The sequence below is a fragment of the Leopardus geoffroyi genome, chromosome B4 (genome assembly GCF_018350155.1).
Source record: "Leopardus geoffroyi isolate Oge1 chromosome B4, O.geoffroyi_Oge1_pat1.0, whole genome shotgun sequence".
Classification (NCBI taxonomy): Eukaryota; Metazoa; Chordata; class Mammalia; order Carnivora; family Felidae; genus Leopardus; species Leopardus geoffroyi.
In genome coordinates this window covers 122,443,882-122,460,774 of record NC_059341.1, presented here as the reverse complement: position 1 = coordinate 122,460,774, position 16,893 = coordinate 122,443,882, and the positions used below count along the sequence as shown (strand labels likewise).

General features: G+C 37.4%; 2 protein-coding genes across 3 annotated transcripts in view; one reads left to right on the top strand and one right to left on the bottom strand.

Annotated features, from left to right (window-relative positions):
• The first annotated feature begins 230 nt into the window (after positions 1–230).
• Positions 231–12,520, top strand: ARL1 (ADP ribosylation factor like GTPase 1). The gene is made up of 6 exons (XM_045466177.1): positions 231–463; positions 3,254–3,391; positions 6,062–6,143; positions 7,546–7,657; positions 11,186–11,364; positions 12,117–12,520. Exons 1-6 carry the CDS (start codon positions 460–462, stop codon positions 12,145–12,147), a joined length of 546 nt encoding a protein of 181 aa, XP_045322133.1. The 5' UTR covers positions 231–459; the 3' UTR covers positions 12,148–12,520.
• A 3,803-nt stretch (positions 12,521–16,323) lies between these two features.
• Positions 16,324–16,893, bottom strand: part of UTP20 (UTP20 small subunit processome component) — a 107,509-nt gene continuing 106,939 nt past the window's right edge. For both annotated transcript variants that reach the window (XM_045466176.1, XM_045466175.1), the window contains exon 62: positions 16,324–16,706. In XM_045466176.1, coding sequence (XP_045322132.1) covers positions 16,551–16,706 — 156 coding nt within the window. In that variant the 3' untranslated portion in view covers positions 16,324–16,550. The remainder of the gene's footprint in view (positions 16,707–16,893) is intronic.

The window sequence follows — 16,893 nt, the reverse complement described above, 5'->3', positions numbered from 1 at the left end:
GTCCAGTCGACTGGCTGCTGCATCGAGGCCCAACTCGAATTTTTGGGTGACAGATTCGCCACTTTTGGGGGTCAGAATTTAAAAGGAAAATTCGAATTTCCCTGTTTGGGAAGCCCTTTCAACAAGAAAATAGAAGCAGGAGAAATTTGGGGTCCTTGAATATTTTTTATCCTCTGGCTTTCACCTTGCGCGCCCGGGACTTTTGTCGAAAGCGACGACGCGGACGCTCAGGTCGCCGTTCCCGGCGCGTAGTCGCAGCGGCCCGTCGCTCCCGCCCCCGCCGGGAGTCCGACGTGGAAGTTGCTGGTGGACCGGACTTCCAAGGAAACCGCTTCCGAGCCGGAGCCGGAGCCGGAGGCCGAGGCTTGCAGAGGTGGCGGCGCCAAGGCTCGAATAGGAGTCGCTGCCGAGGCCGGGGCCTGTCTCTAACCACCACCAAGGGCTGACAGGCGGTTCATCATGGGTGAGGATCTGAGTAGGGCGCCCGGGCGCGCTCGAGGGGCTTCGGCCCGAGGGCCGGGGTCTGGAGGAGAGGGGTCGGCCTGGGAAGCTCGGAGTAGCCAGCTTTTCAGGGGCAGGTCGGTGAGGACTTAACTCACCTTGGCTGTTCGCCTGTGGGAGTGGACCCTGCCTCGAGCGTTCCCTCTGCCCTCGCTCCTGTCCCTTTTATCCCAAAGGGGTCAGGGGGCGGGGGCGGCGCAGGTCCGCCCGGCGCTGCGGCCGGGGGAACCCGGCCCCGAGACCTTTCCCCTGACCATGAACTTTTCCCTGTCCCTCTCAGACCCAGCTCGATTTGGGGGTCAGAGTTAGTCTTGGGAAGCTTGGCAACTTGTCAGTCGCAACTCGCAGGTGCGCTGAGGTTTCTTGCGTGAAAAATAAGATTTGACCCCACAGTAGAAGCGTGATTCTCTTCCTGGTCGCTGGAACTGCGTCAGTGTAAAAAATCCAAAGGGAACTGTTGCTCATAATGTTTTCAGTCCGCTTCTTATTTGCCTGCTTGCTGTAGCTTTTCATGTAGATAATAGAGTAATGTGGAGAAGGAAATGGGGAGGGTAGTGGTCATAACTGGTCAGTGAGTGAAATTTTAATCTCGATTTTTTTGGAGTGCTGGTTGAGGGAACTACATTGTCATCACAAGTACCAACCGAAGCCTCCCTCCCCGCTGAAGCCCAAATGGAAGTGCAGATTTTTAAACTGGTTTACACCTCTCCAAATGGTGCACGTTCGATGACTGACTTTAATTCCTCTACGATTTTCTGGGGGGATTTACCTACCCTGGAATATCACAGGCGCTTTCCTGCTTTTTTTCCATAACTCCTTTCATTTTTTTTTTTTTTTTTTTTTTGAGATTTTCTTTTTAAGTACTTTCTACATCCAGGACGGGGCTGGAACTTACAACCCCAAGATGTTGTAGCCTGTTGTACCTACTGAGCCAGCCAGGCGCCCCAGTTTTGTTTTTTTTTTTTAAGGTGTAAAAAGGTACTATGGATTTTGTCAAGTCACACCCCTTCTGCTACACTTTCTTTCCCAGGGTTCTCTGGCCCGTGGTGTCTTCATTTTTCCAGACTTGCAGCTCTTAATTGTGCCATTTCTTTGTCAAATAACCCTGTATCGTGTGGCATCGCTTCTGTTGTCAACTTTTTTTTATATTGTTAATGTAACTTTCAGTCTTCTCTAATGGCTTTTGGTGGAGAAGGCCCAAAGTGCTTTTTTCTGGAATCATTAAAGAAAAAATGTATTTTAAAAAAGCTTCTTTATTTTGTTGTAAAAAGAATAATACTCTAAATCACCATTTATTTAAACACAATCCAAATGAATCAATACCTTAATCTGTTACCAGCAGGCCCTGCTGAGACAAAGGATAATTTTTTTAATTTTAATTTTTTCCAGGTTTCTTGAGGTATGAATGACAAAATTGCATATATTTATGACGTTTTGATATATATATAATATATATACACATTGTGAAATGACTACCGTAATCAAGCTAATTAATACATCCTTTTTTGTGTGTGGTGAGAACACTTCCAGATCTACTCTCTTAGCAAATTTCAACTGTACAATACATTGTTATCAATTGTAGTTACCATGCTGTTAATTAGGTCTCCAGAAATTACTACTATTGTAAGGAAAGTTTGTACCCTTGACATCTCTCCCATTTCCCCCACTCCCCCAGCATCTGATGACCACCATTCTACTCTATTCACAAGTGCTTTTATATTACACAATACCTTGCATATAGGAAGCTTTCTGGAAATATTTCTTTTTTTTTTTTTTTTTCAACGTTTTATTTATTTATTTTTTTTGGGGACAGAGAGAGACAGAGCATGAACGGGGGAGGGGCAGAGAGAGAGGGAGACACAGAATCGGAAACAGGCTCCAGGCTCTGAGCCATCAGCCCAGAGCCTGACGCGGGGCTCGAACTCACGGACCGCGAGATCGTGACCTGGCTGAAGTCGGACGCTTAACTGACTGCGCCACCCAGGCGCCCCTCTGGAAATATTTCAAGATACATTGAATGTAGCTTTATTATTTTTTTAAATGATAGGTTTTGTTATTTTGGGCTTCTGTGCCTCAATTTATTTTGCTAATTCTATCGTTTACAGAGAAATCTCAGTGATTGAAGGTAGTTATCATGGTGCTACTGTACAATGATAATAATTGCTTTTCATATGTAAGGATCTCATTGTCCCAGTGTCATTCTTATTTGTCCTTTGGTGTTTAGGGGTTGTGAGGAGATCATTCTAAGGTATCCATATTCTCATGATTAGTAAGTGAGCTTCATGAGGAAGGTAGTGCTGTTTCTCTTATGCTGCAATGTATCTTCTGTGCCTTCCTAATACAGTATCTAGGACATAGTAACGATCAGTAATTACTTGTTTGGTGTTGAATAATGTATATCATTGGGAGCAAACTTAATGAACCTATGAATCAAGGAAAATACTATAGTATTATTTAATTTGGCATAGCTTTAATTTTTTTTTTCTTGAGAGAGAGCCTGTGACAGTGGGGGAGGGGTCCTGGGAAAGGGAGAGAATCTTAAGGAGGCTCCAGGCCCAGTGCGGAGGCCCACCTGGAGCTGGATCTCATGAACCTGAGAAGATCATGACCTGAGCCGAAATCAAGAGTCTGATGCTTAACCAACTGAGCCATCCAGGTACCCCTGGTATAGCTTAAAAAGGGCGAGATTAAATGTTCTGTGGACCTAGTTCAGAAAATGATAATACATTTTTTCTTTTATTATTTTTTTCAGGTGGCTTTTTCTCAAGTATTTTTTCCAGTCTGTTTGGAACCCGGGAAATGAGGATTTTAATTTTGGGATTAGATGGAGCAGGAAAAACTACAATTTTGTACAGATTACAGGTTGGAGAAGTCGTTACTACGATTCCTAGTAAGTGTTAGTATGATAAACTAATTGTAGGGGTTTTTATTTTCCATCTAACATAACTTTATTTCTGAATAAGTAATTCATATAATAAGTTAATGTTAAGGTTTGTAAACTTCTAGTGTGGGCATAATATTGATAACATTTTTCATAAATTTAGAGGCACTTTGTAAACCTCTGTGCATGGCTGGGTTTTGCTGTTTAAAGCTAATTTTAAAAGTTGGATAGAGGGGCGCCTGGGTGGCGCAGTCGGTTAAGCGTCCGACTTCAGCCAGGTCACGATCTCGCGGTCCGTGAGTTCGAGCCCCGCGTCAGGCTCTGGGCTGATGGCTCAGAGCCTGGAGCCTGTTTCCGATTCTGTGTCTCCCTCTCTCTCTGCCCCTCCCCCGTTCATGCTCTGTCTCTCTCTGTCCCAAAAATAAATAAACGTTGAAAAAAAAAAAAAATCTTAAAAAGTTGGATAGAGTTAAGGCACTTAATCTCATTGAGGGCTAGTATCTTTATTGATAAAATGAAGATAATAAATATACCCACTGACTTTGAGGGGGAATAAGTGAAATATATAAAATACTTTGTAAACCTGTTTAAAGAATTATATAGATGTTAAGTGATACTATTGCATCTGAAGTGCTTTTTTTCCCCCCGTATGTTACTATTTATATATATATATGTATTTTAAACTTTATTTATTTTTGAGAGACAGAATGTGAGTAGGGGAGGAGCAGAGAGAGAGGGAGACACAGAATCTGAAGCAGGCTCCAGGCTCCAAGCTGTCAGTACAGAGCCTGATGCAGGGCCCGAACCCACGAACCATGAGATTGTGACCTGAGCTGAAGTCAGACGCTCAATCACACTCAATAGACTGAGCCACCCAGGCGCCCCTATTTGTTATTATTTTAATAAGATTTGTTTCTCTTAAGGAATTCATTGCTTTTAAAGATCTGAGTTGAAGAGATTGACTGTTGAATTAATCTGGTACCTGAAAATATCAAGAAAAGAAACACCTCAACTTTAAATCAGTTGTTGATATCTTAGAGGAATATTCTCAAATAATCCTGTTTTACTACATGAGAAAACTATTATTTATACTTTTTTTTATTTGTTGGCCTGAATTGACTTCGAGAAGATTAATATATTAAACTAAGTTTAAGAGTTTGTTAAAGAGTATTTTAAATTATGCCTCTAAAATCACTGTCATGCAAGGTATTTCTATATTTAGTAGTATTTAAATTTCCAAATTAAAAGAGAAAAAGGTCTAGCTTTTATGAAAGAAGAACCTTTTAAGCTCTGTGGCATCTGATTTATTTTTGCCATCAGTAAATTTCAGTTCCCTTGATTTTTGCTTCTCAAAATTGCCCATTTCTGCAGTGGTTAAGTCTTGGTGGCCCCTGCAGTGCACACAGCCCAGTGGATTGCATTTCAGGGAACACACTTTACAGCCCACCCTTGTCCTTTGCATATAAAAAGTGTTACCGAGGTAAATATGGTGATTACACTCCTACCTAATTCTAAGGGACACATCATGTACTTGCACTTGATCTTAGCCAAAAGGCTGAGAAGTGGTTCATACACTTGCTTTTTAATTTTCCACTCAGGTTTATTATAGTTACTTTTTAGTTGTGATAGGCATACTTATGTAAACTTATTAGCATCATTTACCAATGTAGACTTAAATTTAAAACAAAAATTGCCCAGTTATAGCTATAAGTCATTTTTTACTTTGTTTTAAGATTATGAAATCTTATTTAAAAAAAATTTTTTTTAATGTTTTTATTTATTTTTGAGACAGAGACAAAGCATGAGCAGGGGAGGGGCAGAGAGAGCACGAGACACAGAATCCAAAGCAGGCTCCATGCTCTGAGCTGTCAGCACAGAGTCCGACATGGGGCTTGAACTCATGGACTGTGAGATCATGACCTGAGGTGAAATCAGACACTTAACTGACCGAGCCACCCAGGTGCCCCAAGATTATGAAATCTTATTAATCCAAATTTTTCAGCATCTTCTCCACCTTTCCTTAGGTTCCTTTCAATGAAAATAGTAGTATCCTGCCTTAGCCATATGGTGCCACACCTCCACCTAAAAAGAATGGCAGGGAAAAGAGATGAGACACCTCCCACCTGAGCATCCAACCATGACCTTATACAAATGAGCTCTTGAGGAAGTCTGCAGAGAGTCTGTGAGATTGCCACCCTTAGAGAACCCAGTTTCTATAAAGTGGTATACAGCTTTTGCTGAATCCTTAACCACTGAAGCTTAAAATGTTGGCTTTCTTGGTTTTGTTCCATTTATATTTGCTACCTATCAAAATTCCGTTTTTTTCTTGTAATACATCTACATCTGTTCTTTCTAAGCATAACTTTCTGAACACTTTTGTATGCCAGGATTGTATTATATGGAGAGTTTAACATAGTAGACTTCCCACTGAGCTAAAAATTCTGTATTTGTAGAGGTAACAGGATTCTTATATAATCTGAAAGTGGTACTGATCTTGCTAATTGATTGTGTGTGTTTGTGTGTGTGTAGCACAACTGTTTTATATTAAATGGAATAATATTTCAACCAGTAATGTGATTCAGTGGTAATTCATTAATTGCTAAGATGCAGTTAGATTGGATACTTTGAAGGTAGAATGCATTAGTCTACATATACTACTGATTTTGATTTCTCTTCTAGCTATTGGATTTAATGTTGAGACCGTAACATACAAAAACCTTAAATTCCAAGTCTGGGATTTGGGAGGACAGACAAGTATCAGGTATGGTACAAAGACCAGATTACTTTCTAGTATTGAATGTTTATTGGCCCTTTAAGGGTGAAGAGCAGTAAACCCAAATATGTCTTCTTTTGTAATTAACAATTATTTATTTTTGAGAGATAGAGTGTGAGCAGGGGAGGGGCAGAGAGAAAGGGAGACACAGATTCTGAAGCAGGCTCTAGGCTCTGAGCTGTCAGCACAGAGCCAAATGCAGGTCTGGAACTCATGAACCGAACCGTGAGGTCATGACCTGAGCCAAAGTCGGACACTTAACCGACTGAGCCACCTAAATGCCCCTCTTTTGTAATTTAAAATAAGGAAGAATTTCCTGTTCTCTCAATTGAATTAAAATTTAAGGAAGCCAGTTTTCCAGATACCACCTAAATGAAAAAAATTTTCAGGAAAATCCCAAGACCTAATTACTTGGGGAGTTTTTAACTAAAAATCCTCATTTAGTCAGTCACTTTGTCTATAAGACAGACTGTTTTGGATTTTATAAAAATACCTTTCAGCCCACCATTTAATGTTTAATGTGAACATAGATGCCTTCTGGAACGCAGGTCTCCTGCCTAGCATTCTGTGCTTGGCATGGCAACTGTGAATGTTTGGTGACTGTCAGTGGTTGCTCACTGTGGTGCCTGCCATCTTAAAACATGGGTAGTGCAGTCTCCAAATATCCTGCTGCCTTTTTTACTCATTTTATTTATTTTTTTAAAAGTTTATTTATTTTGAGAGAAGGGAGAGTGCAAGTGGGGGAGGGGCAGAGAGAGAAGAGGAGAGAGAATCCCAAGCAGGCTCCATGCTGTCAGTGCAGAGCCCAATGTGGGGCTCGATTCTAGGAACCGTGAGATGATGATATGAACCAAAATCAAGAGTCAGACACCCAACCAACTGAGCCACCCAGGTGCCCCTAACTTGTTTTATTTTTTGAACCACTTTTGAGGCCCTCTCTAATTTTAGCCATTTCTACCTCATGAAGTCTTTAGTAATCAACTTAATGTCTGTTATATAAAATCATACTAAAAGTTTTTTTAAGAACCCATTTCTTAAGGAGTTCCTAGTTAAAGATTTATAAGATATAACAATAAGGTCTGGTATAACTTTATCTTAGTACGTTTAGTGATTTAGGTTGATTATAAATGTCTTCTCTTAGCCTGAAGTCTGAAACTCCTCGATCCTGTGATTTAATGTTTATCATTCCACCCCCATCCCATCTGAAGGATGTGATACATATCCTTCAGAAACAGTGAATCATTATGACATTAATTCTTTCATGGGTGGGGAAGATTGGCATATAAGCCCCCCACCTCCCATCATTGCCAAGTCCTAGCACATAAATTAACATAGCAGGTTCTTTTTCTTTCAAATAATAATATATTCTCCTTTGCTGAATTTTCTTTAGGCCATACTGGAGATGTTACTATTCAAACACAGATGCAGTCATTTATGTGGTAGACAGTTGTGACCGAGACCGAATTGGCATTTCCAAATCAGAGTTAGTTGCCATGTTGGAGGTAAGAAAACTTTATTCAGATGTGGGGAAATCTTTTACATTTGCTTGCTGCTCTCATTATTACCACATGCAGGAATAATGAAAAGGAAAGCAGGAATTTTTTTTCCCCTCATGCCTTTAGTATCATTTTCTTTTATGCAAATTATTTCCTATTCCAGAAATTCTATTGGAAAGAGGGATGGAGACCAAAAACAAAACAAAATAAAAGAGAAATGAAGAATCCAGCCTTGTAACTTTACTTTTTTTTTTTTTTCAACGTTTATTTATTTTTGGGACAGAGAGAGACAGAGCATGAATGGGGGAGGGGCAGAGAGAGAGGGAGACACAGAATCGGAAACACAGCCTTGTAACTTTAAACTAGATTCCTTGATTTCTAGGAAGCTCAGAGCTGATCTCTTTCTAAACTGAAGGAACTATTCTAAGTTACTTTTATGAAGTGCTTTCTATAGAATGTTCTGTTTCTACTTGTATTTCTAGTTGTATAAATTAGCTTAGAGAAGCAGATAAGGGTATACATAGTAAGCATATTTGTTTGTTTTAGAATTTCTGGGTATTTGGCACAACTTTGATCCTTGTTTACCTCTTCCAGCTTTATTGTTCTTTACTCTTGCCTGTGTTTCCAGTGCTTCAGCCATACTGACCTTTCTGTTCTTTGGACACACTGAGCCAGCACCCTGGACACTTGGTTGAGGGCTCTTTGCACTTGTTCATCTTTCTGCTTGTAGTGCTTTTCCTCCAAATCTGCATGGCTCCTTCTTGACATGTTTTATCTCATGTTTCTGTTCCAGAGAGGAAGCTCAGTTATTTTCTAAACTTATCCTACTTTATTTTTTGTACCACTTACTGTTTCTTTTCGTAATTTAATTTATTTTAAAATCTGTTTTTCTTTTTAAATTTTTTATTTTATAGATAGCATGAGTTGGGGAGAGGGGCAAAGGGGGAGAAAGAGAGACTCTTAAGCAGGCTCCACACACAGTGCAGAGTCCAACATGGGGCTTGATCCCATGACCCTGGAATCATGACCAGAGCTGAAACCAAGAGTGGGACACTTAACTGACTGAGCCACCCAGGTGCCCCTCTTTCCTTTATTTTAAAATATATTTGTTTACTTATATAAATCTCCCAACCTAAAATGTAAGTTCTTTGAGTTTACCCTAATATCCCTGATGTGTAGAACAGCGTATAGCACTTACTAAAAACTCAATACATTGTATTCACTGAAGTTTATAGAATAAAAATTTATTGGCTAGCTGAATTCAGAGGATGCATTAAATAATCAAAAGTTCAAAAAAATCTCCAATTGCTAAATAAGCTTTTCATATGTACTAATGGTTAATTTAAGTAATAATGACATTGCCTTATGCTTGAGAAAATTAGATACCTAAGTTTCCTTTTCCTACCAAAACTATGATTCTGAAGTATCCAATCATTGAATGTTTAAGTTCTAGGCCATTTGATTACCTACATAGAAGCTTTCTGAGAATGCTTTAGACTTCTGATTTCCTAATTACTGACTTAATGGCTGAGTTATAAAGTGAAGACCTAATAGTTTCAAACTTTTGCTTAATTTTTTTTACAACATAGCATCATATTTATCATAAGAGCTTCTTAGACCAAATTCAAGTATAAGGAATTTTAAGGGACCATTTAACTGCTTTTAGTATAATGGATTTTTAAAAAAAGGTTTGTTTAGGTGTAAGTCACATGGTATAATTGATTTTTATCATATAAAGTGCTGCATAAAGGAAATGGATTATTAACTTCAGTTTGTAATTCTTGTGCTGGTTTATTATTTGTGATATTAGAATTTGACTTGTATAATCATGAGAAAGAACTAAAAATTTATTCATTTTTAGGAAGTAACTTAATTGTTTCAGTCAATGTATATAATGTAAAGTACATATAGCATGTGAGTCGGGTCTGTTATCTATTACATTAAAACTTACAGGCATATAAATCAATTTAAGTTTTCCCATTTTTGTATGCAAAAATGCATTCTAAATGGAGTAAGAATGGAATGGAAAGAATGGAAATTGTTAACTCCAAGAATATGTAAGTGAATATGTTTAAAATTTCTGGATAGGGAAGGTCCTTCTAAATCAAAGGATTGGAAGGAATTAGATAGATTTAATCATATTAATACAAACAAAAACCTCGCAAATACAACTTAGGGTAAAGCAGGGAACCAGGACATAGTTTCATAACCAGTGACTAAGGATTTGTGTTCTTAATCATATCAAGACCTTTTGCAAATAAATAGAAAACTGAACAGAAGGAATGAATCTGCAGTGCACAAGAGAAAACTATATTCTAATAATATTTGCATTTCTTATACTCTGGTAATAAATAAGCATTTAATGACATGCTATGTTTGGAAAAATATACTATACATAGGTACATATTTCTAATTCTTTCAGGGCTGCATTGAAGAGTGGTACTGTTATACACTGTTGGTGGAGTCTAAATTGTTAAAAACCTTTCTGGAAAGCAGTTTATTAATACATATAATAGGAGCCTAAAAAAATTCATACTGATTCTATTTTTAGAGAATTTGTTAAAGAAGATTTCTGTGTAATGACTGCATCCCTTAGGTTTCTATAGTAGTCAAGTAAAAAGAATCTAGTAAGAATTTCTGGAGAACAGTTACATAGTGTATGGTGCATGCATTCATAGTGTAGAGTATATTTAACCATTAAATTTTTTTGTTTAAAAATTTTTTCTTATGTTTGTTTTTGAGAGCAAGTGCACACGTGCGTGTGTGAGAGAGGGGCAGAGAAAGAGGGAGACAGAGGATCCTAAGTGGCTTCTGCACTGACAGCAGAGAGCTCGATGTGGGGCCTGAACAAACGAGCCGCGAGATCATGACCTGAGCTGAAGTTGGACACTTAACTGACTGAGCCACTCAGGCGCCCCATTAAATTTTTTTTTTTTTGAAAAAATTTTGGTTGTTTGGATAAATATCCATGATATAATGTTTATTATTTTTTAAAAATGTTTTTTAATGTTCATTTATTATTGAGAGAGAGAGAGTGTGAGCAGGGGAGGAGCAGAGAGGGAAGGAGACAGATTTGGAAGCAGGCTCCAGGCTCTCAGCCGTCAGCACAGAGCCTGATGCAGGGCTTGAACTCACAAACTGTGAGATCATGACCTGAGCCACAGTTGGACGCTTAACCAACTGAGCCACCCAGGTGCCCCAAATGTTTATTTTTTTAGAGCAGAGTATAGAACTGTGTGTATATATATTGATCTTCAAATATGTAAATGTATTTACTAAATAAACTATAAGTATCTAAATTACAAAGCAATAGAAAATACCCACAGTGTTAACAGTGATCATGTTTGGAAGGTAGGATTATGGATGAAGTTTGTTTTCTTCATTCTTCTCTGTAATTTCAAATAATTTATAAAGAACATCATATATTCATAATTAGGAAATATACTTTTAAAATAATGTATTTGTTAGCATTTTTCCCCAAATTGAAGGGGGCAAATTGATGAGAAAAAATTAAGTAGCTTCTATTTTATTTAGGAAGAAGAGCTGAGAAAAGCCATTTTGGTGGTGTTTGCAAATAAGCAGGACATGGAGCAGGCCATGACTCCCTCAGAGATGGCAAATTCACTTGGGTTACCTGCATTGAAGGACCGAAAATGGCAAATATTCAAAACTTCAGCAACCAAAGGCACTGGCCTTGATGAGGCAATGGAATGGTTAAGTATCATGTTTCTAGAAGCCATTTGTGCATTTGTGTGTGCAGGTGTGCATATGTGTGATTTCCCTTTAGTCTTAAGGACAAAATTCAGATTACTTAGCATATCATATTAAGTTCCTCAAGCCTTTTTTTCCACTGGTCTTCATATACATTGGCTTTTATTTCAACCACACCCACCTGATTATAGTTAGATAAGCCACCTCTCTGCCATTTTTTTTTTTTTTAGCTTTTTTCCTTCTTTACCTCATCCTCCAGTTCCTTATCCTTTAGGACTTAGGTTAAGACTGTCTTCTTCTCAAGAACCTTTCTTTGCACGTCTCCGTGCCCAATGCCTACCGCACATGTAGGTATCCTTGTCACAGACCAGTAGTAATGTAGTAGTTATACTGTCTTATGATTGATTTGTGATCTGCTCATTAGATTTTCAGCTCCATGAGGACTGAGAATAGTTTTCACCTCTGAATTATCCACATCTGGCCTTGCTGCAGTGGTGACAGCCTGGAAAGTAGATATTTGGTCTTTTTTTTTTTTTTTTTTTTATTCATTCAGAGCATAGATAAAAGTAAAAGCTAAGAGAGGCCTTCATCGAAATTGAGTCCATAACTTTATTCTTCTGATATAACTATCTTAGCTTTCATCATTTAAAGTGCTTTGGAATCCACTTCCAGTATAAAACCTACTATAAATGATATGTTTTATACCTGAAAGTTTGAGGTTAATTTTATGAAACTGTTCATTTTCTTTTCACAGGTTAGTTGAAACATTAAAGAGCAGACAGTAATTCAGTCACTTCCATTCCTCTGAAATGAAAACTACATCACATCCCTTTGGAAACAGTTAAGTGTGCTTCGTGCTACTAAATGTTAAAACTCTGTGATTGTTGGCATATACTGAACTGACTGCAATATTTGTAATAAATATAAGTATTCGGTTGGAAGGGTAGCTCACCATGATTGAACCAACTGAATGTCTGTTTTGTGTAATGTAAAATCCTTCCTTTCTTGTGTTAAGTATATATATTCTATTTGTATGGAATTCTTATTCAAATAGAGTCCTATTAAAGAATGTATTCTCATTGAGGAAAATACCCTCCTATTTTTGAATCAGTGGTTGCATCTTGTTTGTATAAACACTAATAAATATCTTAACTCATATATTTCCCCCTAAAATGAATTAAGTTTTTTCCAGAGATTAGATTCAATAGGCTAGGAACATAGTTTGAGTTAATATGTCTTCATTTGCTTAATGACTACTTTATTTAAGCTGTTTTGTTTAAAAGCTTTTGGTTATAGGCATGAAGCTGAAGTAATTATTTTGGCAGTTAAAACCTCACTCACCTCTGTAATTGTCATGTTATAGTACCATATAGTTGTTGGAAAATTTTTACATATAGGAACCCTGTCATATAGGTAGCACCAGTTGTAATGTCTTCATTTTATGGATGTGGACCCAAGATTTTGATGAGTTGGCTTGCTCAGGATCACCTGCTAGTGAGGTGGGAACAGGACTCAAAGTGAGATGTCAGGGTCAGAAGCTTGTCCCATAAACTATACCATTAATTCCTGAAAATGTCAATACTGGCAACACAGACAACTGTAACTGCTTAAACAAAATTATGCTAATTGAAGTAGACACAATACATTTAAAATAATTTCTGTAAATTTGTCTATACTAGTAGAGGTAGTAAAAACACTCCTAAATGGTTATATTTGATGGAATCCACAACATATTAAAGGAAATTGAAAAAAATCTATTTTAAGAAGCATTGTAAAAGATGTCTTGACTGTCTTTCATTTCTTTTATCTATAATTGGACATGTAAATTTGGTGAAAAGTAAAAAATTAGTGGTTGTACAGGGAGAAATAAAGCATTCTTGGTTTTAAAAAAATACACTTACTACTAGGCTATCAAAAAGTTATGTTCAAAGGAACTTTTCAAACTATCCAGTCTACTACAGGATTGGCTACAGTTGTGACAGAAGTAAACATAGTCCCTTGTATTTACTAAAACTAGGGGGAATCTTTAAGTTGGACAACTAGCATTTAAAAAACCTGATGCCCCTTACTAGTGTTCTTGGGAACACCAGTGGTCCATTACCTGTCCCTGCCACAGTCTTTCTAGGTGTTGGCCTCTAGCCTCTTTCCTTCATACTTTTGGTTATTCAGATCAAATGAATGTGGCTTTTTCTTTTCACCTGTGAGACTTTTACTTTTTTTTTTTTACTTGTTCCCCAGTACCCACTCTTAATTTGGTCTCTGAAGTATTTTCTGGAGGTCTTTCAGGCCCAGGTGTTCTGAGTGCTACACCTAATATTAACTGAGCATGTAATTAACATTGTTTCGTTTCCAAATCACTCCAGATGTACAGACTGCCCTTTTCATATTTATATACTTAGAATCCAGTGTGGTGCCTGGCATATTACTGCACCTCAGAATATGTGCATGGTTTAAATAGTAGGTATATGTCAACTAGGGAAATAGTATCTCTCCCACCTATACTTGGGTTCCCTTCTGGTCTAAGTGGCTAAGTACGCCCCCAGCCAGCAGTCTAGGAACACTGTGAGAATGTAAGTGTGGGGCAAGAGAGGCCCTGGCAGGCAGATGTTGCCCAGCACATTGCTCTTGCCATCTTGAATACTGAACGCACATGTAGTAGCAAAGGCAAGCACTTGGATGATCCGGATCTGTTTGACCACAAAGAATAGAATATCACAAAGAGCATACATGTACTTTAATGTGGTATAAATTATGAGGTCCTTGTGTAGCAGGAAACAACTGTACAGGTAAGTTACAGAAGTTTGAGTGCTATTTATAAAAATCTACTGAATATTGTTTTGGAGAAGCTTGAAAATGGGAAAAGCACCAAACTTAGAACACATGAATTCTAGGCACAAATGGTCATTCCTTCCGTTTTTTTCTTATAAAACAAGAGACTTGGACAGATCCTATCAAAGGTTTCTTTTAGTTCTAATATTCTATTTTATAACTCTGGTAGTTGTGCTATGTCAGGTGTTCACATTAAAAAAAAAATTGAGAGTGGTGGAATTTTGTTATTAGAATACGAGATACACTTTAACTTGTGGAAATGTAACCTCCTTGAAGGTAGGGACTGGATCTTTTTTTTTTTTTTTTTAATATTTCAATATTTATTTTTGAGAGAGAATGAGCAGGGGAGGGGTAGAGAGAGAGTGAGACAGAGGATCCAAAGAGGGCTCTGCAGTGACAGCAGAGTCTGATACAAGGCTTGAACTCATGAACTGTGAAATCATGACCTGAGCTGAAATCAGGAGCCACCCAGGCACTCCAAGACACGTATCTTACTGTTAGTATCTCTTGCACGTAGTGTGGTGCACTTGGCACATAGTGGGCACTCAGTAATTATTTACTAAATTGTGCTCAGTATCTCTGAGGATGTTTACTTTTCTTCTTCTGAAATTTCCCTAAGTGTTAAACTTTTGATTTTGTATTTTAAAAATTTTTATAAAAGCAGTACATATATTTTAAATCACTTAGAATTAATTGAAATCAACCTTCTGTGATGCACCATGTTTATGCTCTTGGCACATTACAAACTCCTTGGAAGTGTGAGAACTCCTGTTTGAGACAAACTACATCAAAACACAGATGCTGAAGTTCAAGAATGTTTGAACATTTGATTTCTATGCCTTATGCTACATTCTGACTCCATATTTAGAAATTATAAAGAACATAGGCTTTTAATCCTGGGGATGAATCCTGCAACCTGTATTACCCTTAGGTAAATTATTTAACCTGACTCTGTTTCTTCATCTGTAAAATAGGAACCAATTTTTAGGAAACTTTGAGCAACACTGTGAAGACTAAAATGTTAACAAAGTGCCTGGCACATAGGATGGATCTTCTTCCTCCCTCTGTTGAGCACTAAAGAATATTGCTTCCACATCAACTGTAGAGTGAGACCAAGATACCATTAATACCATATGGGTGAACAAGATATTGCCAGACTGTTTTCCAAAGTGGTTTATAAGAGTTCCCTTTGCTCCACCAAGCTTGCCAATATTTGATACTGTCAACTTTATCAATCTAAAGGGTACAATGGAATTTCATTCTGATGTTAATTTGCATTTCCTAATTATTAACTTGCATATTCTTAATAATTTCCTAATTATAAGACTGATTCAAAATATTTAACAACCAGACATAGCTGATATAGGAGGACCCTCTACCAGTCTAGGTATTAATCTTGTAATTTTTGGTGTGGGGAAATAGGGAATCTAGGGACTTGGGTAGCCAGGGTAGCTTGAGTGTCTCAAGGCAGTGAGACATAAGTATATATATGTACATAAAGTACATAAGTACTTTAATATTTAAGAACTGTACAGCCACATCAGCTAAGTATTAATGTTTACTTCTTTTCTGTGCAATGACTATTTCTCTCCTGACACTTTTTCTATTGGGTTATCTTTGTTGATTCATAGTTACTCATTATATCCTGGATTCTACCAAATTCATTATCAGTATATGCTACATACCATATCCCAGTTGTGTCTTACAAGCAGAAAATTCTTAATTTTCACGTAGAATTTATCACATGTTCACTACAGGCAGCACTTTTTTGTGACTTAACATTTGATATCTGACAGGGAAAAGTCCTCACCGTATTACCCTTTTTAAGAACATCATGGCTATTCTCGGCTTATCTTCTAAAATAAATTTTAGAATCCTCTTATTAGGATAATCTGAAGAAATCTTGGGATTTTACACAGATATGCCTTTAGCCAATGGGGTCTAACTTGGGAAGAACTAGCATGATATTAAATCTTCCTATCCACGAACATGGTTATTCCTCCATTTGTGCATATCCTTCTTTTAGTGCCCTTTGATAAAATTTTGTAATTTTCTCCCTAAAAGTATTGTAAATCATTTGATTTATTCCTTCTATATTCTGTCTTGTTATTTTAAAGTGTGCTTAAAAAAAATAATTTGTAAGCTTTTTATTGCTTTTTTAGACAGTGAAGATACAGTAATATTATGAAATGTTTTAATTTAAAAAAATATGAGCAGGATTATATTAAACTGTATAATATATAATCTATGCCATTGTAACTTAAATAATAAAATCTGCTGTGATTTCAGACCAGCAGATATACCAGGAAGTTCAGGCTTTGGGGTAAATGGAGATAACTTTATCAGCAGAGGGAGCACATTACTCCAATATTGCTAAATCTTTCAGGCTGTGGCTCTTTTGTCTCTTGGCCTTATAGCCTGGACGCAGGAACTCTATCTTTCTCTTCTTGGCTTCACTTTTATTTTTGTGTTTCTTCAGCTTTTTCTTGGCAGCAATATCAGGATTAGTTACGAACTTGAAAAAAGAATAGAAATTTTATATTACTTTAAAAGTAAATATTAAACCAATAAAAACCAAATGCAGAAATGGGCCATTTTGTTCACCTTTAAATATCACATATGCAGCACATTCCCATTAAAGAAAATCTGGAACCCCACCTATAAAGTCCCCACTTCTCAAACACAGCCAATTCCTCTTTCCT